General features: G+C 42.2%; 4 protein-coding genes and 1 long non-coding RNA gene across 6 annotated transcripts; all 5 read left to right on the top strand.

Annotated features, from left to right (window-relative positions):
• The first annotated feature begins 1,674 nt into the window (after positions 1-1,674).
• Positions 1,675-2,748, top strand: LOC145911013 (uncharacterized). Of its 2 annotated transcripts, none has more exons than XR_014403224.1 (3): positions 1,675-2,325; positions 2,429-2,529; positions 2,695-2,748. It is a non-coding gene; the product is annotated as an uncharacterized LOC145911013 (long non-coding RNA). The 2 variants fall into 2 exon arrangements; XR_014403225.1 differs by lacking the exon at positions 2,695-2,748 and having other exon boundaries at positions 1,678-2,040; positions 2,203-2,325; positions 2,429-2,682.
• An 11,737-nt stretch (positions 2,749-14,485) lies between these two features.
• On the top strand, positions 14,486-14,998 carry LOC145887978 (uncharacterized). Its single transcript, XM_082979028.1, has one exon. It carries the CDS (start codon positions 14,486-14,488, stop codon positions 14,996-14,998), a length of 513 nt encoding a protein of 170 aa, XP_082835154.1.
• A 3,041-nt stretch (positions 14,999-18,039) lies between these two features.
• On the top strand, positions 18,040-18,582 carry LOC145887946 (uncharacterized). Its single transcript, XM_082979027.1, has one exon. The coding sequence runs from the start codon at positions 18,040-18,042 to the stop codon at positions 18,580-18,582; it is 543 nt and encodes a 180-aa protein (XP_082835153.1).
• A 16-nt stretch (positions 18,583-18,598) lies between these two features.
• On the top strand, positions 18,599-23,206 carry LOC145887930 (uncharacterized). The gene has a single exon (XM_082979026.1). It carries the CDS (start codon positions 18,599-18,601, stop codon positions 23,204-23,206), a length of 4,608 nt encoding a protein of 1,535 aa, XP_082835152.1.
• A 68-nt stretch (positions 23,207-23,274) lies between these two features.
• Positions 23,275-23,763, top strand: LOC145887914 (uncharacterized). Its single transcript, XM_082979025.1, has one exon. The coding sequence runs from the start codon at positions 23,275-23,277 to the stop codon at positions 23,761-23,763; it is 489 nt and encodes a 162-aa protein (XP_082835151.1).
• Positions 23,764-26,187: the final 2,424 nt, after the last annotated feature.

The following is a 26,187-nucleotide window of genomic DNA, read 5'->3' as shown; positions in this document are numbered from 1 at the left end:
CCTTAGAGCGTTATTTATCCAAAGCAGAAAGGATTTGTTACAGTATGTTGAAACACGTTTTGCCAGCGCTTTCAAAAACAAACACATGCTTATTTCAACTATAATTGCCCCCGGTTTAAAGTGTTTTTTTTTCGATGCCAAGCCAAACTGATTTTGATCGAAGTAGTAGAGAAAGCAGTTGTTCACCGAAGGAGGAATCGCCTGTAAGCACTTCATCTAAAGCAGATGGTCGTTTTACCGAGATAGGACACGACATGCAGGTGGAATCGCAAGATCTGAATAAAGCGCCTCTACGGAGCTAAGGTGGATTTCGAAAAATTTTCCACCCTTTTCCCTAAAACCAGGGGTGGAAAAGCCACGAGTTTTTATTGAATATACATCGTTAAACACACTTACACCATATAAATTTTTCTTGTTTACTAAAAAATGCGCTATGTAGTGTACACGTGAAGGATTGTAAAGCAGAGGGCCCCCTTTTTGCTTACGTGCTTGTTTATTCTCTTTTACTTAATGTGATAGCGACGAACCTCACAAATTTATATATTTTTCGGCGTGGAAGTAGGCCTACACCATTGGTAACATATGTAATATTGCATAGTTTTTGTTTGTAACTGTTTGCTTGTTTACAGGTGACTGCCTTTCAACGCAAGTTTTTTTTTGTCTTAAAGTTTAGATTTGATTAACCCACTGCCTATTATTATAGTTGGCTGCCCAGGCACTCATTTGAGGAGTTAAAAAGGTAGTGTTTTTTGTGCCATAAAGGAAAATTGGGACCCCTGCAGTAGCAATAAGGCCAGAGGCAAGGTAAGTAAATAATACATTATTCACATATTATAGCAGGGGTGGGGAACCCTTCTAGCCGACTTTTTGTCAGATTCAATTTGGAAAAAACTGCTCGCAACGGTAGGTGCTTCCAAACAGAGACACAAATTTCAAAGCATGTTTCCGGAAGAATGTTTTGGTACATCGCTTTCGACGTACCGTCACTCTGGAGCTCTATTATTTCATGTTGGAAGTTACTAGGAACATCAGTTGCAAAACTCCCATTTCTTTCTTTTATGTCTCCATAAGATTGACACATACATGCATGGGCATTTTTGGCTGTTGTAGAAGGCTTTTGCTCTTGCAAGGTAGGGAAATGTGCAGTGTTGTTGTGCTTTCCACAGATGTAGTTTAGCTTCAAATGATTTCACTTTTGCAAACAAAGAGTTCAAAAGCTGACTCGGTCCCTGCAACTTGACGTTGAGCTCGGAGAGGTGCTTGCTAATGTGAACCATAAACACTAGGTCACACAACCATTGGCTATTAGTGAGTTCAACGACATGGTTTCCCTGATCATTCATGAACTGATCGACTTCGTTCGCAACAAGTAAAATTCAATTTCAATTCAATTCAATTCATTTTATTTCTCGCAAACGTCATCGAATACGCACAACAACTTGCAGCAATCATTTCGACTGGTGACGTGACGAAGGACCGGTGGAACCATTCTTGGTCATATGACCGGCCCTATGGAAGGTACGGGCGTTGCAAAAAGACAAACACATATCGGCAACTGGAAGAAAAACTTTTCATTTTTTTTTCCTTTTATATCAACTAGTTTTACATTTTTTTGTTTTTTGAAAACAAAACAAAACAAAACAACAACAACAAAAGATGTGTTACGTATCTATCATTAATAAGCTTGGCAGAACACATTAGACGGTGTGAAGATATATCTAGGCACGTCTGTGGAGTGTGGACTTATGTTGAGGCACGTGATGGCGGCACGTGCTGGCGGCAGGTTTGCGATAATTATTTGATTAATTGGTGTCGTGTCTGATTGAATTATAACATTCCTGGGGGTGTTTACCTCGCCCACGTGTTGTTGTTTAGATTTTTGTCAAGCGATTCGATGAGGAATGCGTGCAGTGCTTTGTGGAATCCGACCAAACTGAACTTTTTTATGTTTTCAGGAATGTTGTTCCAAATTTCTACGCCTTTGTAATTTAAGTTTTTTTTGCCCAATTCCGTTGATGCACGTGGAAGAAAATATTTGAGGTTGGTATGACTTCTGGTTGTGTGGGCATGAACTCTAGCAACTGGTGTGAAATAATTTTTGAAAACTGGTGGCAAACGTTGATTTTTGTACTTGTGTACGAACCTTCCAATTTGTAAATTATGCATTAAGTGAATCGGCAGAATTTTGGTGTTTAAATGTAGTTGCCAGGTGTGGGTGCGAAAAGGACTATTGGTAACTAAGCGCAGTGCCCGATTCTGCATAACCACTAGAGGATGTAGCAGTGACGGACTAGCAAAACCCCATGTTAGAAGACCATATCTTAGGTGAGAGTGTACTAGTGCATGATACACAATTCGAAGTGTGTCTTGGCCTAAGTGGTGCTTGAGCTTGTACATGATAGCGATGGTTTTGGCTATTTTTTTGCAGAGCATGCTGATGTGCGGACCCCATAAAAGTTGGCTATCGAACTCAATGCCAAGATATTTAGCTGTTTCAACTTGTTCAAGTGTGACGCCATTGATTTTCAGGTGAAATGACTTATTGTTTAATTTTTTACATCTGGAGAAGAGCATGAACTTGGTTTTCTGGCAATTAACTGTTAGTTTGTTGGACTGCATCCATGTATTGACCTTGTCAATTTCAATATTGGTATATTTCTCCAAATCCTCTATGTTTTTATGTGACATGATTAGACATGTGTCATCTGCAAATAATGTTGTGTGGAATGTGGAGGCGCAAGGCAAGTCATTGATGTATAAAAGCGTGTAAGCATGTCGCTACGACTCAGCCAACGAACTGCGCAGTAGTAAACAAGGTCGTGGTAATCAGTATTCAGATCTTCCAGTAATTGCTTGAACAAGCGGCTGTTCAAACCTCTGCTTTTGATAAAATTGATGCATTTTATCACTATTGGCACTTGGCGCACATGTTTTCTTGGTGAATGAGACAGTGGCATAAAGGCCGTAACGTGCCATTTCTCCTTTTACAAGTGTAGTTAACCCCTTTTTTTAACCCACTATGGTTGGAGCACCATCTGTTGCAAGACCACTCAACCTTTCAAATGGTAGATTAAATTTGCGCATTGCCACTACAAGTCTTCACCACGTGTTGTTCCATGCATAGATTCCAATGACAACAAATCTTTTCAAAGTCTGAAGTTGATCCAGGTATGTACACTATACTCCCTTAATGCAATGAAGTGCCTTGAGTTTTTTTTAGATCCAAAAAAGACATTGCACAGGAAAACAGGGGGAGGTCCACCCCCTGCTGATACTCCGGATCATTTGATTCCATCACAATCTGACAAACTTTGACGCAGACAGCTTTTTTGCAGTTGAAGTACCTGCAGATAGTTGCAACTCTGGTTAGTTGAGCTGCAAACATAATATATTTGAATAAATTCAAATCATTTTTTTTTTTTTTTTGAAGATGTGCAGATGATCAATGAGGCAGCCCATTTCTGAACCTGTCACACCAACTTCAACCTAAATGAATTAGAAAACTTTTTACTGGGAGTCTCAAAGGTTAATTTGGAAATAGATTGTTTCCTAAAAGAGCAACTTATGTCAAAACAACTGCAGGAGGAAAATATTCAAGTCAGTTAGGTTTTCCACATCAGACTAAGCTGAAAAGTGGCTTTGTACTAGTACATTTCTTCTTATCAGTCCTGACACACTATTCCCAACTGGGCTAGACTGTTGTGTGCTGTCGGTATTAGTGTGTTGAACCTCCAGCACTACACTCCGAGAATTCATGAAACAGTTGTAGCACAAATATTTCTTACAAAATCAATTTACAAATGACCATATGAGATTAAATGCAACATACCTATATATCACTGCAGTTGCAACAATAACAGACAAAGCTGTTTGAACATTGACTCTTAAGCCTGGTGTTTCGTGTTTTCACATGGGACTTCTTGCATTTAATTTTGGCAGAGGTCAGGGGAGTTGAAAATGGTGTCATAAGGCAATAACCACCATCACCCAGAAGAATATTTTTGTATTGTCCGCTTTCAAATTTTTCGTATAATGTTGAATTTACAAATATTCTAGAGTCATGTACAGACCCTCTCCATCTGGCAACAATATTTGTTATAGACGTGTCTGCATCACAAACAGCCTGCACGTTAATTGAAAAATATCCCTTTCTGTTTCTGAAAAGTTCAGCATCTGGACCTCCAGGAGACTGTATATGGGTGCAATCGATAGCTCCTATTACACCAGGAAACTCTGCTTTCTCATAAAATCTGGACTACTTGGAAAGCAAATAAATTGACTTCTTTTTCTTGCCATAAGTTTGCCGTGGCTGTGAAACGCCTTCCAAATCTCCTGCAACTATTTGATAGCAGCCTGTGGCATCAAAACTACAGTGAACTGTAAAATTGGGGCAAAGGCAAACCTCTGTTTGAATTTCTTTGCAGTACATTTACCAACAGTGGCATAAATTGGTACGCTCCTTCTTTTGCAAGCCTACAAGTCTGACTCCGGCATAGTCTGACTCAGGTCAAACTCAAGTCAGAGCTTGGAAATTCTGTACAAAAAGCACTAATAGCAAAAGCGCAAGTCTGCAGCTCAATTGGCACTCATTCGGCGAGGAGTTGATGACGATTTTGAAATACAAGCGCTTTGGCTTATCTTTGGTCTAGGAATGGGCAATATACAATATTACACTATAAACACAAAAGATTTTTTTACAGGACTCCAACAACAAGGCACAATCAAAGAATAAATTTATGCGGCACCTCTTTTTTTCAATAAAGTTGAAAACCCATGGTATCTGCCAACCATCGCTGGGGCCCCGTCGGTAGCGCAAGCGACTATATTCATAATGGGGATAGATTTTGTTGTAAGTAAGCTTTCAAAATTTGGAAAAGAAAAGCATTTCTATCTGATGTTGTGGTTTCATCCACTTGTACACTAAATTGATTTTTTCGCAGCATTTCACAAAATTGTTGTCCCACGACAACTTCGCCCATTGCATCGATTCGACGTTTAACATTGGTGTCACTCAGTGGAATGGCTTTGAGAACTGTTGAAGCTTTCTCTGATATTAGCAGACCCCTTTTAGTGATTAGCAAAGAAATTTCGTAGGAGGCAATCAAAGCCTTGTCATTTTTACAACCTTTTTTAGCAAAAGCGTTACTAATGCAATTGCGGGATTGATTTTCTTGCCCTGTCGGGATGAATTCTGCACAAATAATCCTTCTATCTTGAGGGCTTCATTGTCTCATTCGAGAGAGTTTTATGGCATATAAGACACATAGAAAGTTGTATGTTTGCCGAATACTAAGTTCCCTTCGCTAGCAGTTGGTATATGCAAGCAGCCAGCATTTAAACACTTCTGCAAGAGCAAGCTAAATATACCGTAACACTAACGCCGCGTACCACAATTCAACTATAAGTATATCCACAATCCCTGATTAAGACAAGTCAATCACACACAATGCCAAATGGCCTATTGTGACGAAGAAAGATAATGACAATGTGCTTATTTCCACAACAGCAAAATTATGTATAGCATATTTTCATGCATGCAAAAATCCCCCCCCCCCTGAAAGCCAATTATTTACGCAGTGTTCAGCTAATAATGACGAATATTTATTGGATCAATACTGGATTAAAGATCTGTCTTTGAAGAAAAATTTGAAACGCCATCACTAAAGGAGACTGGCTTGACGACAAAATTGTCAATGCCGCAATGACGTTATTAAACTGTCCTAACCTTATCATAGCAGAGAAAGAAGGGTTTCGATGTGTTGCCGGTAAACAAGGCTTCGTTCAAGTTCTCAACATTCGAAATAATCACTGGATGATAATATCAGACTTACACGAATATAGGACAGTTTATAGTCAAGTAAAAAAGCAAAAATATTAGTTATCCGCTTGAAACGGAAAAATCAATGTGTGAGTTGCGTTTTGGTTACGCATGTGGCCAACGTACAGCAACAAAACAGAGGGCAAGAACTGTGGCTTGTACGCCATCGCATACGCCGTTTCCTTGTGTGGGGAACGAGACCCAAGCACGCTATGTTTTGATCAAAACAAAGATGCAAATGGCATTGGAAGAGAGCTTTAAGAAAGGCGATATTTCATCGTTTTTTTTTAAAACAACAGATAAAGGAGAAAGAAGTTTTGTTTCAATGGGAAAAGTCAAACCAATGGCAGAATGCTCTGTGTAGTCGAAGATACCACAGCATCTGCGAAATAGGCTATTTGGAAAACCCCGCATGGACATGCAAGAATGTACATTTTTAGTATTTTCGTAAGAAAAAAAAAATGGAAGAGAAGTGCAAGTCAATAAAGGAAATGTTTTGAAAAACGCCAGCAAAGTCAACCAGCACACCACTGAGGCTCAACGAATTTATGCATTTCTACGCAGTGTCATTGTTGAAAAATGGGAACTGCCTGAACCCAATTAATGCCATAGGATGAGGTGTGTAAGGTGTGAAAAAAAGGTGTAACAAAACGGTTCTTGGTGTTGCTGTCTGCGAAAGCGCAGTAATTTTTTTTTTTGTAATATTTGCCGGCACGACCGGTGCAGAAGATGAATTTTTCAACACCGCAGTCCACGAAATGGCTCGCGTGCTTAAAGAGAGTGGCCAAATGCATGTAAAGGAATATTTACGATTAGGAAGATATATAATTAAGTGCATTAAGACCAGCAAGTCAGCACTATCGTCGGTCCCCAAGAAGATCGATCAAAAAGCACGTTCTAAAGGCTCGCTGCTAACTTTGATCGTTGGCAGTGCACGTTTTTTGTCTGGTTCTGTTCGTTTATGCAGGGGTTCCTTGGGGGTACGAGATTGAACATAGGGGTACGTAGATCCTTGGGCCACAAAGCAGCTTTCAAACAGAAATGATATATTGATATTGAAATGAAATGTTTGCGAACCCCAGGATGTACATAACTAATACCAACAGCCAGGCGGCATCATAATTATTGGAAACCTACCGACGATTAAAGGGAAAGGATCAGCGTTGCTTATTGAAGCGACTGTACGTAACCAAATATGAAAAATTCTTAGACTAAAAAGCCTACTTATCGGGCGATTGTCATCTGCACTCATCTGCTCCATGTTGCCATCCGCACAACAAATTTTCACATCCGCACCAGTGCGGAAAAGCAGTGTGATGATATGAAAGTGACTGTTTAATGTACATTCATTCCTTCACCTCCCGCATTAGAAATTGGGTCAATGTGGCAAAAACATCATATGTAAATAACACTATGTGCTTCATTCTATAGTTTCAGTTATCATCATTACATCAGGAATTTAAACATATTTGATATCCAATTCTCTAAATCATCTTTGTGTTTTTTTAAACTGCAAATGTTAATGTGGATAATATATAGATCATTCTCCAACATATTTCTCAGTGTCATATCCAGTGATGCATGATCATAGTACTGTGAGTGAGTTCGTTACTACCAAAAAATATAGGTCTGCGGACTTAGTATAAGTAAATATTATAGAATTTTGTGACGTACACGAATGACAATGACATTGCTCTCTTCATCCTTCAAATAAGTTGTTCCATTCCGAGTCCAGATGTGGTGGTCCCGGTTCCTCTTTGTCAAGCTCTTATTGACAAAGAACTGCTTGTCTGGAGCCACACCTCGGTTGATGTTTTACTTCCAAGAAACGAAGAACTTTTGATGTTGTTTTTGATACATATATCCTTCTGGTTTAGGAAGTTTCTGACAGCTTTCATTCATAACCTTCCAAAAAATTTGGATTTTTAAGCAAGCAAAGTTTGAATAGTCCATCTCATGGGTATGTAGTATACATTATGTTCCATACTAATGACATTAAGACCACTGCAACAATCATACCAAGTGCTACTTTTCTGTTAAATAGAGCAATTTGATTACTTCACGTACTTTCACGTATATGGGCTAAATCTCTGACGCCCCAGAAGCCACACGCCTTGGTTGCTAAGCCTGAAGCCATGCATTGCGCAGTGGGTGAATTAAAAATCCACTTAGTGATTTACCCACTAGCTTTTTCTCAGACCGCAGCTTGACGCCTCACTCACACATTTTTCACTGCGTTTCAACAAATTGCCTTGTGGGAGATTCTCATAAAGCCCGTCACCTACATGTTTGATTTTTTTTCACTGTTGATTCGAATTTTGACACATGACAATACTCAAAGCCATTATTATTTGTATATTATCCTCCGGTTTTTGCGCTTAAATTAAATGTCACTTGCTTCATTGCAACAAAACCGAAGCTGTTTGCCACACAAGTCATAATAACGCGTACAACCATTCATCGATCTACATCAAACTTCAGTGCACGTTCGAATGCTACGGTACGACGATATGGGAAAATCGGCTTTGGGTTTTAAAATGCGGGCCCCAAGTTACGCGCATCGTTGGAAGAAAGTCGCATTGTTTTTTTTTATTAAAAGGTCGCAAAGATAGTTTTTTGGCAGATGTTTTTAATAGTCTTAGGAGTCAGATAAACGGTGTGTGTTCTTTCTGCAAACGCGTGTCCCTGCAACTTGTCTGTCCTCTTTCTTGTAGCATGGCTTCTAAACAAACTGACTGACTGACTGACTTTTGCGCACTTTAAGAATGTGGCATGATATTTCTTGCAATGTTTGTGATAGGCTTCAACTCCACGAAATTCGTAAAAAAAAGCTGGTCCCGGAGCTTTGTAATCGCACCATGTTCCTTTTACGGTCCCCTTGTCAATCAAACTGTGTTTTACAATTGTAACGTGATTTTACGGTTGCATTTATGGACTAAGGTTGCATGGCCAGTTGTAATTTCGGAATTTCTTTCCACTGGGTTACGCAAGCGTGTTTAATTTCAAGTGTAGCGATAGCATCAGCTGTTCATTAACATTTTTGGCGAAAAAAGTAGCTTGATACAACGACTGGTTTTTGAGATACAGCTGATCAAAGTCGCACTTTTGCCGCTGCGAACGCAATCGTGCGAAAGCGAGATATTGTTGCTAACGTCATAGAAGGCGCTTCGGTCGTGCGCGAGTGCTGGCAGCAAGCCTTATGCGTAGGAATGGAAAACATTGTAAAACTGGTTTAAGCATAATATAGCATTAAACAGGGGACAAAAAGTGAACAAGTGCAATAAACGGATTTTAATGTTAATTTAAGCTGAAGACAGATGGCCGCTGTTCGACCTATTATGTCTTACTTAGTTGTGTAACAATAAAACAGTTACTGGGACAGGGTGTTCTTGTTGTTGCAGCATTTATGATCGCTAACGTGATACATGAACTTTTGAAAAAACGACAGAGACAAACCGTTAGTTTAGCATTGTCGTTTTGTCCACTCACAGTTATGTCATTTCTGCTATACCCTATGGTCTTCCGCTAATTAGGGACAAATAAGCCTTTGATTCGTGACGTCACAATGACAAATTTTTGTGTAATGCAAAACCCTGTCCTGACCTTTAAGGTAACGTAATCTGTGGATTCTCCCTATGTTTGAAACTATTCGATATCTGCAAAAAAAGGCGCCTGCTCCTATCTAAACAATGCATTTTTTCGACCTTGTGTGATGTCCTTTTCTCCTTAACGCAAAAGGATTACGATATTTGGTCGCCGTTACTTTTCGTGCAGTTTTCCACATAACCGTGAAACTTTGGATATATTTTTGTTGTCATGGCCGTGTCATATGCACTTTAAGTTTTCCCTTGTGACTTGTCTTTTAGTAACCGACCTTTTGTTCATCGTCCTTTTCACAACACTTCTATCACTTTGTTTCTCCAATGTTCTTTCCTTGTGCGTTTAGCTGTACTGTGCTCATCTCAGTTCATTGGTTTTGTGATTTGGTTCTGTTCAATTTTGTCTGTGCGTTTGGGGGTAAATAAACTCAGTTTGGCGTTAGTATAATTGCGTATGTTAATTTCGTATCCAAAATATTGTTGAAATGTTTGCATAAGTTTCAATTAAAGTCAGGTTAGGAAAACACAACAATTGGAACTCAAGTGCGATCTTATGTCAAATGCGTTAATCAAATAGGATTTCCCATCGATCATAAACAATATTGTTAAGACCCGGATTGAAGCATAATTGGCAAATAGGTTGCAACACCAATGCTGCATTTATTACGTCACTTGCGAGTATTGTTAAACGTTCTGGAAGTTGAGTATTGAGGTATCAATGGGCAAAATGAATTGCTGTGTTGAGTTGATTAGAAGTTACATTAACAGTGAATTTGTAACTTCAATAGCCAGTATATGTTTTGTGCACATTAAATCAAATATATGCAATTGCTCTGAAAAGAGCAGTTTTGAGTTGGAGGATTATGTTGACAATGAGACACAAGTCAAAAATTTTGCTCCCCAGAAAACTATAATTGCTTTCTAAGAATAGAGTACCCGTTTAAATGAGACAAACATCAAACTAAACCAATACAAAAAGAAACATACAACAGCTGAATCAGCAGAAACCAAACAAAAAAAGGCTCAAATATATTGAAATGCCTAATGGGCAAAACATAACATGTCATGTTTTCCTCCATTTTCCACTATATGAAAATGCAAATAAGGTAAGAATCTTAAATTCACATGTAAACCTTAAAAAAAGACCTGGCCTACAGGAAACATTTTTAGAACATGGCATCAAAATCATGATGTTACATGGCCCAAGTGATCTTGTTGTTTCGTCTGCATTGCTGGGAAAAACCTTGGGCCACCTAATGGTTTCAAAGTATGCGATTACAACTTGGTTCTAAACAGTTAACAAACGAAGACAAACCATGTATGCTGTAGATACCCAAACCAACATTGCTTTCTATGTTTGGCATTTACTCAACAAAGGCTGCGCAGTAGCTTTGTGCGGGCAGACCGCGTGTTGTGTTTTGTTTGCCTCTGGAGTTGCCAGTGCTTGGTAATGTGTTTTTGAACCTAAGGATTCTATTTGAATAAGCTGTTTAAAATTTGGAAATTTTGCCTGCTGACTGATTGGTCCAAAAACAGTTTAAAACCTTTCCATTTTTGGCGCGTTGTTGTGCCGGTCGTTCCTGTATCGAATACAAGTGTCTGTTGTGTTCCGCGGGATCGGCTACCTAGGAGAATTTAGGACGCGTTTGGGCTAAAGGCCAAAAAACTGCTGTGTAGCGCCGCAAGTTTCAAACTGTCATTGTTACAACCGTTTGTGACGTCACAACATGCCTGTCCTGACAAAGAAAGAGAAAACGGCTTGGCTGTGCATTAAAACACTTACAAGATGATTACCTCGATGCTGAGAGGGTAATGCTCAACCGCGAAAAGGAAAAACTGCAAGAAGCGTTGCTTGCCGTAGAAGCAAGCTACACCGAGGTTATGAACCTGTGTGAAGAAATGTCCGATGAGGCCACGATGCCGGGAAGTGTGTCTCGAAAAAGGGATTGTGTTCGAGGCAAGAACGAATTTGACACTCGCGTCAGGCAGTGGCTGCGAGACATTTCAACATCGGTGCCTGTCTCGGAAGCTGGTAGCCGTTCACCGCCCGCAAGTAGAACGTCGAAACGATGTGAATCCACTATTCACACTGGGAGTGTAAGATCTTCTAGGAGCTCGACATGCAGTATTAAGTTAAAGGAAAGTCGTGTAAAGCTAAATCTTGCTCGTTTAGCACGCAAGCAAGATGAAGAACGAAAAGAAGAGGAATTAAAACAAGCCGAGTTCACTCTTGAACGAGAACTAGAAAAAAGAAAATTGGAAGCTGAAATCCCTGATCGCGAATCTCAGAAGCCGAACTGAACGCATGGGGGAATAAGTTGGGAGTGTTTGTTCGTTAAAATACGAACCCCGAAAAGACACTATGTGTCCTAAGAATCCTGAAGAATTAGTGATCGAAGATCCTAAACCAAATGAAGCTCAAGGAATTCGAACGTCCTAGTCGCCAAAAGGTACCACGTGATAACATTTACTCGCCACATAACGGACATACCTCTACGACACAGTTTAGACCTCATTATACGGAGGTTGGTGAACGTTTTCTGCCAAAACCACAAATAACAAAGTTTGATGGCGACCCTATGGACTATTGGTCATTTGCAAATCGATACAAAATTCATATTGCTAGCAGATTGGACTGTGATGATTTAAGACTTACATACTTGCTGCAACATTTCTGAGGCACCATACGTCATCCTCAAACCCTGCAATCAGCTACGAACTTGCTTGAAAAGAATTGTACGCACGCTATGGTCAACCACATATCATAGCTCGTTGCTGCGAGAGGAAGTTGCAAGAAAGTCCGAAGATTGGACGAAACGACCCCGACGGTTTGGAAAAGTTGGCCGTCCTCCTTAAGAGATGCTGCGTATCATTGGAGGAAATCACTGGTATGTCTACCGTAGATTTCGTCGGTTTTATTGTTGCTATTGCTAGCAAGCTACCTGTGGAGATGCAATGTAAATGGGTTTCTGTATCTGTTGCATTGCAAAGGGAAACGGGTAGAGTCGCGCGTTTCGTGGATTTTGCAAATTTCGTTGTAAAGCAGAGCGAGGAAGCCAACTCGATACATGGGAAAGGTCTCTTTCCTTCAGGCCCTGAAAAGAATCAAGGTATCAAACGACAAAAGGCGACGTCATACAACGCCATTGCGTCTTTGACGCAGGGTAGTTGCTTGAATGCCGTGGGCTGTCATGGGAGCAACTCATTGTCCGCTTGGTTAGACATTGTTCCTGTTCGAGTCCGCGTCGGGGACAAGGAAATTGAAACATATGCTCTGCTGGACACTGGTTTGGACAAAACCTTCCGTGAGAAACGGCTGATCAACATGTTGGATGTTGAGGTAGAAGGCGAACCAGTTCGTATGCAGCTCGGGTCGATCAATGGTGCAAAGGAGCTGAACACCGTGAAAATCTCCATGTCAATACTGCCCTTGATAGGAGGAGAGGAGTTCAATTTACCGGAAGTGACGCTACGAAATCCCTGTCCCGCCTGAGCATGTCCCAAAGTTTGGAACACCTGTTCGTCCCAAGCATCTGAAGGGAGTACATTTACCGCAAATCAAAGGTGGGTCTGTCACATTACTTATTGGTACAGACAACTACTTAGTTCATCGATGTTTGGAGAGTCGGTTCTCTCCTGATCCGGAGTACCCGGACGCTGTCAAAACGCCTCTAGGTTGGTTGCTAAGAGGTTATGCTCCACAGAAAACCTCCAGGGGCTGTAGTTTTCTGTTGCAAGGAATTGAACGTTTTAATTCCTTTAATAACATCGATGACGTCATCGTGACCGATGATGGTGAAACTTAACCCCATGCGAAGTGGTGATTTGGAGGATGCCGAGTCCTTCCTCCAGTGGCTCCGGAGCAACCGGGAGGCAATGGAGTTTGGATTGAAGTTTTTAGCAGAAGACATTGCATATGACATCATGGCCAAGCAAGTGGAACACAAAGATGGACATCACCAGTTACCGCTGTTGTGGCGAAAATCGACAGATGTTCTTCCCAACACTTTGAAATTGGCACAGAAAGGACTGTCTGGTCTTAGGAAGCGTTTGTCACGTGATGCAAGTTTAAGTCAAAATTATGTTCAGCAGATGCAAATCCTTTTGGTAAAGGGTTATGCCGAACGGGTACCAGAAGAAGAAATTAGTACTGATGGTCGGAAGTGGTACCTTCCTCACCACCCCGTGGTAAACCCAAAGAAGCCGGATAAGCTTCGAATCGTTTTTGACTGTGCCGCAAAGTGCGACGGTAACTCTATCAACGATCACTTGATGAAAGGACCAGACTTAATGAACTCGTTAGTTGGAGTGCTTCTGAGATTCCGCAAAGAAGCCGTGGCTTTGGTTGCGGACATAGAAGCCATGTTCCATTAAGTACGCGTCACGCAGCAGGATCGTGACGCCTTCAGATTCTTGTGGTGGCCAGGAGGCGACACACTGAAGGATCCTGTGCCTCACCGAATGACTGTTCATTTATTTGGCGCGAAGTCGTCCCCAAGCTGCGCCACATTCTGCCTACGTGAAACCGCACGTGAATTTGGGAAGTTTTTTTGATCCCCGTGTTGCCGAGGTTGTGAGAAAAAACTTTTATGTGGACGATTGTTTACTATCAATCCCCACAGAAGCAATGGGAATTAAAATGGTGGAAAATTTAAGAAGTTTACTGTCCATGGGAGGTTTCAGGCTGACAAAATGGTTGTCATCGAGTGATGCTGTAATGACCTCTGTCCCTAGCGGAGAAAGGTCCAAATCAATCCAAAACATTCAGAGGTACAGGAAAGTGTTCTGGGAATCAGCTGGCGTCTTCCGGAGGACGAGTTTGGATTTAATGTCGTCCTGCCGGACAAACCGATTACGCGACGTGGAATGCTCTCTGTGACAAACTCCCTGTTTGACCCTTGGACTCGTTGCACCCGTGGTCCTAGAAGCCAGATTGATCTACAGGGACGTGTGTCAACAGAAGATTGGATGGGACGATGTCGTGCCGACCACGGATCAAGCCAGGTGGCGAAAATGGCGAGAAAGCCTCTGTGACCTTTGTGAGGTAAGAATACCTTTTTTTTATCGAATGACCACCCATGTCCTTGTTGACGCTTCGTCAGAAGCACGAGGTTGTGCTTGTTACCTGAGGTCAGTAGATGACCGCTCGAACGTTACGTGCTCTCTGGTGATGGGAAAATCACTGCTTTCCGGTTCAGGAAGGCAAACCATACCACGACTGGAACTGGAGGCTGCTTTGGATGCAGTAAAAATGTCACGAACGGTGAAGGAGGAACTTGATTTAGAAGACTGTCCTTGTCTGTTATGGACAGACTCATCCATTATGCTGCAGAGTTTGCACGCCGACAGCAAGAACTTTCCTATATTTTCGCGAAATCGAATTACACAGAGTTTGAATCACTCATGTGTCCATGATTGGATGCACGTTCCAACCGACGAGAACCCGGCTGATGCAGCGTCTCGCGGTGTTACTGCCAATGATGCACTGTGCAGTGGAATGTGGTTAACCGGACCTGAGTTCCTGCGCAAGACACCCGACCAGTGGCCAAATCGTTTTACCAAAAAAAACAACTACTGCTAAGGTCTACAAAAGCTTTGAATTGGAAAGAATCAAAGCGGATGTTTTCCTCGCAACGCTCGAAGAAAAAGGTACTGATCGTTTGATTGGTCACTACATCGTTTGAAGTTGGCAACTGCATGGTTGCTCCGGTTTAAACGCTGTCACGCCAATCTTGCGACATTTACATCGATCTTACTAGTTTTCTTTTTTAGAAGATTGGACGATTTTCCTATTCACATGTATTTGTAAATTTTTTTTGCCGTACATGCTGGTGCGAAAAGTGGTTCGAAGACGTTGGTGCCAGTATAAGTCGTTTAATTTCAAACCGCAAACAATTATTTGGAGAGAAATTTGTATTTCGAGTCTTCATCGAATAACAGTATTTAACTGGAACGGTTGCGTAGTGTTGAAAACTTAATGGCATCATCGTTCGGGATCCCTACCCCAAATAAATTTGTCTATTTAAAACAGATGAATATAAACGCAACTACAATATATTATAGGACAAAATCCATGCAAAAACCACCCAACACTTACTTTAACGTTCGGCGAATAAGCGCGTTAAACTTACCATTGTTTCCAAACATGGAGCATTGTTACCGAACACGTGTCATTGTTACGGAACAAGTACCGTTTTTCGTTCAATCGGACGTCAAACGAGACATACCACCCAACAACATGCAAGGTTTTTAATTGTTTTGTCGTTATTTCAACTTGTATTCTAAACTTATGTAAGTACAAGAATCCTGTAATTGAAATAAGCCTGGTCTTTCTCATTCGTTAGTTACCAGATACGACATTTTTGCGACAAACACGACAATTTTTCTCAAGATGTTCGACACGCAATAAACAATCGACGCCCTGGAGGTGAATAACATAACCTTCCTCCTGTGTGATCAATAACTCTCCATCTCTGTTTTAAAACACCAAATGCCCTAAACAACAAAGCTTTATTTTCATTTATGTTAATGTTATGAGATATCCAGACAAGTGTAACTTACTTCTCTATAGTTAACCGTGTTTGTTTGTGAGCCTTATTATACTTCTGTTGTGAAGGGGTACTTGGATGGCTAAGAGGTGTCATTAACCAAGGTTTTAATGGATAACCACTGTCACTCAGCAAAATGTCATCGTGATATTTTCCACTCTCAAACTCCTGGTACTCATTTCATTGTCGCATAATGAATGAATCATGACATGAGCCAGGTCACTTGCATACCACATCCAGAAACACCATATTGGCGTCACATATAGCCTGCAACAATAATTTAAAAACTAATTTATGACAAGGGAAAAGTATGCAACTTGCCTGCACATCGATGGAATGGTAACCCTTTCTGTTGACAAAGAAATGTTCTTCCTCACTTGGTGCAATTATGGGAATACCATCAATGGCCCCTATGACGCCAGGAAACCGTGCAATTGAGTAAAATTGTTGCTTTATCATTGTTGAAAACACCGGCATGTTTGGCATGTGGATGAATTGATTTCCATAAATCGACTTAGTACTACGCTGACAGTTGGTTGTGAAACATTAATATTGTATCAAAACTTGTTCTTCCACTGTAAGACATCTTTTACTGGCATTCTTTGGGTTTAAATCTTGGTGCAAGTGGTTGCACAAATCCAATATCACAGCTTTGGGCATTCGATATACTGAAATTAATTGTACATCCGACATTTCCAGGGGATTTTGCCTTACCTTTTTTCGTTTGTATGAGCGTTTAGCGGGCGCAGCTGTGCGGCTTTGTCCGGAATAATTCGGCGTTAGCGAGTGGTCTGAGCTCCTCGCTACTTAGCGAGGCCCGATTAGCAAGACGGGAGTTCGTAATACCAAATCTCGACTTAACGAGGTCGTGCGTCAATACCGAGCTCGCTAAACTTGGCGAAATGTGTCCCAAGCATGCAGCCATCTCAACCTCTCTTCTCTATCTCTTGGTAAACTAAAAATTGTAGTTTTATCTCCTACATCATATCCACTTCTACATAAATATAGTTTTCATGTATTGATATTAATCAATATTTCTCAGAATGCAAGTTTCTGAAGGAATAGTGATTCAACATGATATTTTAAAACAATGACAATAATATCATAGATGAACATTTACCCATTCAGCCATTATCCTAACTAGAACCTGACTCACTGGAAATATTGGCATGTTTAATTATCATAATAATCTATATCCCCCTTCAAAACACAGAAAACATCATTAACACATTTTAGTATGTTTAAAGAGTATTCCTATTGGATTTAGTTTAGATACAGTGTATATGTACTGAGACTGGCTCATTTTATAATATATATACGAGGTATTTATCAAGCCAATGGAATACCATGTTAGATTAGTACTCACATCGTCCTCCTTTTGTATTTGTCTCTAAAACAGAAACATATTAGATTAAAACTTATAGTGTTACAGCGAGAATTAACGCATGGCTGATTTTAACTTTCACCGTGTTTGTATTCATCCGCGCATGTGGCTGTCTTTAGGACGACATGTTGTGGGCGAGATTGTGCTGCTGTTGAATTGTACTGCTGGTAAAATGCTAACTATATATCTGGTTTATAGTCAAAATAAGGGTTAAAACATTATCTGAATTGAACGTTGGTGAAACCACTAGCCGCAGGCTAGTACAGACCTGGGTCACCCCACAGTTGGTACGTTTCTTTTTGTTTTGAACTTGTGAAGTGCTTTGACTCGGCGACATAATTTCCGAGTCTTGTACATTTAAAATGTTAATGATTAACGTAGATACAATTTGTAAACTGAATAAGGAGGCATATTTTGTTGTCCATTGTTTCACTACGTACATTGTGACGTGGTAATCCGCTATTCATGATTGTTGTGGTTGCAGAAAAACCGCTACGCAACCTAATTACACAAGACGACCAGGAGTGGATTGTCCTGTTGGTTATGAAGTTGGGTGGGCGCGTTTTTACCTAGTGGGACGACAACGCAGGACCAGGCTGCGCACAAGCGGTCGTAACATTAAAGTTTTTCAACTTGGACAACGTTCCTACTCGGACAACTACGGAGTAACGTTTCGATAGAGGTTGCAAGATGGTTGAATCTCAAAAAACCCTTGACAATTTAGTTCATCGTCTTAACCTGGCATATCAAGATGCTGAGAAAGTAATGATGGACTCCTCGAATGTGCAAAAGTTAAAGGAGGTAACTTCGGCTATCGACCTTTTGTATGACGAGTGTATTGACAAACATGCAACACGTTTGGATTCGGTAAAAAAGAAAAGGGACAGAAGGAAACTTAACGTTGCACTTTCAAGTTTACGAAGTGGCAAACAAGAGTTTGACGTACGTGTAAATGAATGGATGGAGCAAGTAATGCGTCCAAGGCCAACTGAGCGTGACAGCAAGGCATTGTCTGTCAGCGATTTCGGTTCAAAAGGCAAAGCGAGTTCACGAGTAAGCTCGAGCTCGAGTTGCAGGCGTACTGAAGCTCTTGTAAGAAAAGAGGTTGCGCTTCTGGAAAAGGAGTTTCTGCAGAAGAAGATCGAAGCCGAGAGTAAGCTTCTTCAGAAAAAGATGGAAGCTGAAAGCAATCTTTTGCAGAAAACGATGGAAGCAGAAAATGAGATACCATAAATTAAAGGCTGCCACAATGGAAGCTGAAATGTGGGAACGAAAGTCATCATCGGGATCGTGCTTTGATGGATTTTCTCCGCAGAATCGGAACGTTGAGTTTTCCCCGCCCTCTACACAGGCCAAACCGCCGGAAATAAAAGAGAAAAATCAAGTGTTTGAGTCCGACGATGTCAAGGACAGTAACGACGAGGTGAAGGTGGTAATGGACAGTCCAACTTCTTCATGCAGTGAACCTAAGTCAAAACCGGATTTTGCGAATCATGAGCCGGAGGTGAGTGACTTGTACCGTGTTGCTGCTGTTTTAAAGGCAGGAATGGACCTTCCCAGACCGGAATTGTTGTATTTCGAAGGGGATCCACTAATGTATACGCGTTTCATGATAAGCTTCGATGAAAGTGTTGGTCGTCGCGTAGACAGTGACAGCGCAAAGCTGAACTACCTGATTCAGTACTGTCGTAAGGAAGCGTATGACATGATCTCCTTTTGTATTGGTCTGGAACCTACGTATGGTTACAGAAAGGCCCGAGAGTTGCTATACGAACGGTACGGTCGTCCCCTTGTAATCGCACGTGCGTACGTGGAAAAGTTAGGTCATTGGCCTTACCTGAGATCCGATGATGCCGACGAATTGTCGGAACTTGCACGAGCCTTAGAGGAGTGTTTGGTGACTCTGACTCATCTGGGATACTTTGCAGACATCAACAACTTTGAAAATATGTTGAACATAGTAAAGCGGTTGCCGTTCACAATGCAGGGCCGATGGCGTAGACACGCAGCTGGCATTGAAAGAAGTGGAGAAGAGCCTCGTTTCTGTCACCTTGTTGAGTTTGTTAAGAATGAAGCTTATATTGGGAACACGATGTTTGGTCGTATGTTAGGGCCTCGCAAGGACAGGGATATGCAACAGAAGCGTAACAAAGGTCTTCCGACGAAGATAAGAGCATCGACCAACGCAACATCGGTTGCTCCAAGAAACGACAGAAAGTTCGAACCGAGCACCACTCAGAAATCAGGATGTCCTCTGTGCAGCAAATTGCACGACCTTGCGAATTGTGATTTATTTAAACGAAAAATCTTCGTTGAGCGAAGGAAGTTTCTTCGTCAAGGTCGGCTGTGTGATAATTGTTTTATGAAAGGCCATATAGCAAGAACTTGTAGTTTGCCAAGTTCTTGTACGATCAGCGGATGTCGCGGAAAGCATCACAATCTTCTGCACTGGACGGAATGGAAGACGTCTTCAACTGCGCCCGTATGCGAAGCATCTACGCAGTCTTCAGTGGAGTCATCGTCAAGTGCAACTGTCAGCTGGACTTGTATGAGCACTCATGCGGAAAGCGTCTATCTTAATATTGTTCCGGTAAAGGTTACGGGGAGTAATGACAGGGAGCTGGAAACGTACGCCTTTTTGGATCAAGGATCGACCACAACCTTGTGTGATGAAAGGCTGATCAAGCAGCTAGACGTCGTGGGGAAGAAGACAACGTACTCCTTGACTACAGTAAGTGATAGGTCACAGAAAAGGGAGGGTTTGGCCGTCGATCTGACAGTAGCGTCGATTGATGGAAAGGAATCCGTACAATTGCATGACGTTTTGAGTGTAAACAGTTTGCCGGTTTCTCCGAACAAAGTCCCAGAAGGATCGCTTTGGCGGTGGCCTCATTTACGCGATGTGGAGTTTCCTGTTTTGCCCCATGGGGAAGTAATGTTGCTGATTGGAGCCAACGTTCCCGAGGTGTTCTGGATCAACGATGAAAGAAGAGGCGGACGAAAGGAGCCAAGTGCCGTGCGTTCTATGCTTGGTTGGTCACTTGTGGGTCCGTGCCATGGTCGTGGTTCAGATGATTCACAGGTATGTGTGAATTTTGTAAACTCACAGGACGAAATGTTGCACCAACAAATAAAGTGCATGTGGGAAAGCGACTTCGGTCCTACCGCGCTGTCACCTGGAACAACACTGTCGAAAGAAGACAGGTATGCATTGAAGCAGATGGAAGGCTCAGTCAAGCACCGTGATGGACATTATCAGCTGCGATTGCCATGGAGGCCAGGTGCTCCAAACCTACCGAATAACCGTTCTATGGCAATAAAGCGTTTGTCATACTTAAAACGGCGATTGGAAAATAATTCACAGCTGCATGGAAAGTACAAGCAAACGTTGGATACCTACCTGAAGGAGGGATATGCCAGGCGTTTAAAGAGCGACGACAAGAATCCGGAGGATGGCGCTGTTTGGTACCTGCCGCATCACCCAGTGACACACCCGCAGAAACCGGGAAAGGTGAGAGTTGTCTTTGATTGTGCCGCCAGATTTCAAAATACGTCGCTAAACGATCAGCTTTTACAAGGACCAGATTTAATCAACAGCCTTTTTGGGACACTTGTTCGGTTTCGCCAGGAACCAGTAGCGTTGGTCGCTGACGTTGAAGCGATGTTTCATCAGGTGAGGGTGGACCAAGTTGATACATCCGTGCTGAGATTCGTTTGGTGGCCTGAAGGCGATTTGTCGTGCGAACCCGAAGACTACCAAATGCTGGTACATATATTTGGCGCAGCCTCGTCTCCTTGTTGTGCTGGGTTCTGTTTACAAAAAACGGCTGAAGATAATAAAGGTAATTTTAGTCCCGAAGCGGTCGCAACCGTGAAACGAAATTTCTATGTGGACGATTGTTTGAAATCCGTCGAAACTGAAGATAAGGCGATCAAATTGGCTGGCGAGTTGCAGGATCTGTTGCAACTTGGAGGGTTTCGGCTCAGAAAATGGGTAAGCAACAGCGAGGCTGTGTTGTTGTCAATCCCAGCCGATTATAGATCCGTGCAGTCAATTGTGTTAAATGCTGATGTGAAGAACATGGAACGTGTGCTCGGAGTGCTGTGGAATTATCGCTCTGACACGTTCGAATTCGACATCAAAGTTAAGAAAAAGCCTGCGACGAGGAGAGGAATACTTTCTATGGTCAGTTCTTTGTTTGACCCTTTAGGATTCGTTGCACCGGTAATATTGCATGCACGAATGTTGTTGCAAGAACTTTGTAAAGAAAAGTATGACTGGGATCAGGAAGTTCCACCTGATATAGGAAAAAGGTGGAATGCATGGACTTCTGAACTTCCACGTCTATCGTGTATTAAGATTGAAAGGTGCTTCCAGACAACCGCACATGAAGTCGAAAGGTGTGAGCTGCACCACTTTGCAGATGCGTCTTCCAGTGGATACGGGACAGTCGCGTATTTGCGAACGGTTGATAAGCAAGGCAGTGTGCATTGTGCCTTTGTTGCTGGGAAGGCTCGCCTTGCACCTTTGAAGACAGTTTCCATACCCAGATTGGAATTGATGGCAGCTACTCTTGCTGTTAGAATGGATCAAGTTTTGAGGCAGGAGCTTGATCTGAGTGTCGAACGATCTGTTTTTTGGACCGACTCGACTTCAGTTCTCCAAAGCATAAACAATGTGAGTAAACGTTTTTGTACCTTTGTCGCCAACAGATTAGCAAAAATTGAAGAAGGGTCGGACGCGTCGCAGTGGAGGCATGTTCCTACTGAAAAGAACCCGGCCGATGATGCATCTCGCGGGTCTACTGTCAGGGCCTTTCTCGAAAACAAGCGTTGGTTCTCCGGGCCATTGTTTCTGTGCAAAGACGAGAGTCGCTGGCCTGCGAATCCTATAAACGTCCGGGACATGCCCGAAGAATATTTGAACCTAAAGCCGAAGAAAACGATGGTTTTGCATGCTACTGAGGAGCGTCATTTGTTTAATGACTTGATTCAGCGCTATTCTTCATGGAAGAAGTTAAAGCAAGCAGTAGCGTGGCTCCAGCGGTTTGTGGACTATCTTCAATCTCGAAGAGAACCGCAGTCTAAGGGAATGACTGTCGCTGATCTTGCAAGGGCTGAAATCGCGATTGTCAAATATGTCCAGCGATGGGAATTTTCGGAAGAATTTGATGCACTGTGTAAGTGTGAAGACGTCGGTCGTGGTGAAAGGAAGAAGATTATGAAGAAACTTCCGTCGAAGGCATTGTACAGACTCAGTCCAGTCTTGATTGATGGCGTTTTGCGAGTGGGTGGTCGTCTGCAAAGGGCGCCAACACCATTCGACTTGAAGCACCCAATTGTCTTACCAAACGCACATCATATTACTACTTTAATTATACGTGAGTCTCACGTGAATGTTTGTCATGCTGGAATGTCGCACACTTGGTCAGATATTCGTCAGAAATACTGGATTGTGCGAGGTGGAGTTGCAGTGAGAAGAATCCTTGGAAATTGTGTACTTTGTCGAAAAAGAAATGCATCGGTGTCGAAGCAGATGATGGCTGACTTGCCTGTTGAGCGCACGATTCCGGGCGAGCCTCCGTTTTCATCTGTTGGAGTGGATTACTTCGGACCTATGCTTGTCAAACAGGGAAGAAGCGAAGTCAAAAGGTATGGTTGCATCTTCACATGTATGACTGTTCGTGCCGTGCATTTGGAGGTTGCGCACTCGCTATCTACCGACTCGTTTATTGATGCCTTCAGAGAAGGTTCATTGGGCGACGTGGGAAGCCCAGACGCGTATTTAGTGATAATGGCACAAATTTTGTGGGTGCGGAGCGCATACTGCGCGAATCCCTGGAAAAATGGAACCTAAAACACGTCGAGGAACGTCTACGTCAGTGGAGCGTTGACTGGTCATTTAATCCACCCGCCGCCAGCCATATGGGTGGCGTCTGGGAACGCATGATTCGTTCAGTGCGCAAAATTTTAAACGTCTTGTTGGGACAACAGATGCCTTCCGACGAGACTCTGAGCACGCTGCTCGTCGAGGTCGAATTCATCTTGAACTCGAGGCCTCTTACCCCTGTTAGTCTTGATCCGGCCGACAGAGAGCCGCTGACGCCGAATCACCTACTGTTGATTGGGCGACAAGAAACGTCGTCACCAGGAATATTTGTGAAAGAAGACAACCATGTTCGACGACACTGGCGCCAGGTTCAATATTTGGCAGACCAGTTTTGGATCCGATGGACAAACGAGTACCTGCTGACGCTGCAGACACGTCAGAAATGGCAATTTCCCGAAAGGAACCTCGAGGTTGATGATCTTGTCCTGTTGGTGGACACTTCGGCCCCACGAGGAAAATGGTTAACCGGAAGGATTGTCGAAACGTACCCGGATAAGTTCGGGTTCGTGCGTAGTGCTTGGTGAAAACACACGCCGGGTCGTTCAAGCGACCAATCGCGAAGCTGTGCCTGATAATGAAGGCTTAAGTGTTTGTTTGTTCGTTCGTTTTCGTTCTCGCTGTTTGTGTGTTTAGATGTTCTCATGGGTTCGTACATCGTCGGGGGGTATGTTACAGCGAGAATTAACGCATGGCTGATTTTAACTTTCACCGTGTTTGTATTCATCCGCGCATGTGGCTGTTGTGGGCGAGATTGTGCTGCTGTTGAATTGTACTGCTGTTAAAATGCTAACTATATATCTGGTTTATAGTCAAAATAAGGGTTAAAACATTATCTGAATTGAACGTTGGTGAAACCACTAGCCGCAGGCTAGTACAGACCTGGGTCACCCCACAGTTGGTACGTTTCTTTTTGTTTTGAACTTGTGAAGTGCTTTGACTCGGCGACATAATTTCCGAGTCTTGTACATTTAAAATGTTAATGATTAACGTAGATACAATTTGTAAACTGAATAAGGAGGCATATTTTGTTGTCCATTGTTTCACTACGTACATTGTGACGTGGTAATCCGCTATTCATGATTGTTGTGGTTGCAGAAAAACCGCTACGCAACCTAATTACACAAGACGACCAGGAGTGGATTGTCCTGTTGGTTATGAAGTTGGGTGGGTGCGTTTTTACCTAGTGGGACGACAGCGCAGGACCAGGCTGCGCACAAGCGGTCGTAACAAATAGTACAAAACAATATACACTCACATCGTCCACCTTTTGTATTTGGCTCTGAAACATACTAAATTAAAACTGTTACACCATGTTAGATTAGTTGTATAAGACAATATATTGTATCCGACGTCACATTTATTGTGTTTCGTGGCATGAACTGTATTTTTATTAACGTCGGGTATTAATTGTACTGCCTGAACCATATTTAACTCATTTACGGCAAGCGTGCTATTCATTCGTTTGCACGGAATTCAACTAAATATCCGGCCGACCTATTTCGTGACACTTCCAGCAACAAGCTGTCTTTTGAAATGAGTGAAGAAAAAGCCCCAAGATAAAAAAATCGTTTGTTGGCCCGAATATCTATGATGTCCGTGCTGCCATTAAATGTACACCGAGTTACGTGTGGAGGGGTCGAAACGAAAAGTGGCCACGTCCCGATTCCTGAAGTTTGATTCAGTTATCCGTTTCGCCCGTTTTTATGTTTTGACACGATATTCCGTTCCCGAATCCCGGGAATATGGCAACAAAGCAAAATTGATAATCAAACCTGTCGTAAATTAGTATTTACACACAAGTGCGCCAACTAATGGACGAAACAAATCAATTGTGTTTTATCCCGAGAGATGCGGCGTGCTTAATATCGGAGTTGATAATAAAAAGCAGTGGGGTTGACGTATGTATTCGTGTAGGAATCACAAACAGAGGTCACTGTGCGAAAAGTAATTGTTTTTGTCAGCGGGGTGTCTCGTCATTGTGTGTTTTTCACGACATCCGCATTATTACTTGTTAAGCATTGCTATCAACACGTTACATTCAAAAAGTATGTCAACAATCTCAACATGCAGAGTTTGAGTAGCAAAACCAAAAAATCGTCAGTGTGGGCGCATTTCACCAAAATGCAATATTTGCCCTAGTTCAAGGGTCCAATAAGGCATTAGGAATACAAGCATCAAGTAAAAAGAAAGCGCAGTGGAGAACCGGGAATCGAAATCCCCCAAAAGCAGGGCTCAATTCTTTCAATGCTCACAACAAAAAAAGGTGGCAAGATTAGCAGCTGTTGATGGTCTAACTTTTCGGCAAATTGAAAACAGCCAAATTATAAGAAAGGCCCTTGACGCAGAAGGTTTTAAATTTCCTAGTGGAAACGACAAAGCCCGACAATTTGTTTTTAAGTTCTACGAGACTGGTCGCATTGCAAATTCAGAGCGATGCAGCTGGACGAGTATACGTCTGTAAAAAACAGAAGGCATGTAAATATTAATGTCCATGCCCACGACGCAAAGTTCTGAAGCCTTGGAATGGTTCGGGTTATTGGAAGGTTACCCGCGGCAAAGACTGTACAACTGGTTTATAGTCGTCTTGAAGACTTTGGCTTGCATTTTGACAGTCATATTGTGTAACAGACGGTGCATCTGTAGAACTGTGTTTCGCTCATGCTTTGCATCATGCTGTATGTCGGCGTTCTCCTCTTAAAAATAATAACTGCAAGATTACGTGAAGGAAGCGCTTGGCAACGAACTTCAATTAAGATTGGATTGCAAAACTAGGTGGAACAGTTTACATTATCCAGACATATTTACGCGAGGTGGCAAAGGCAATAAATTGATTTTAACATTGACGTTGCGATATCTGCAGCGGAGTTAACTGGAAAGTGTTACAACAAGTCTGTCTGCAACGTTGATGACAGCTGATGGTGCCTTCCGATTCATACGCCAAAACAGTG

The sequence above is a fragment of the Ascidia mentula genome, chromosome 1, assembly GCF_947561715.1.
Source record: "Ascidia mentula chromosome 1, kaAscMent1.1, whole genome shotgun sequence".
In the NCBI taxonomy this organism is placed as follows: Eukaryota; Metazoa; Chordata; class Ascidiacea; order Phlebobranchia; family Ascidiidae; genus Ascidia; species Ascidia mentula.
Note: the sequence above shows the minus strand (reverse complement) of the source record. Positions and strands in the feature narration are given on the sequence as shown.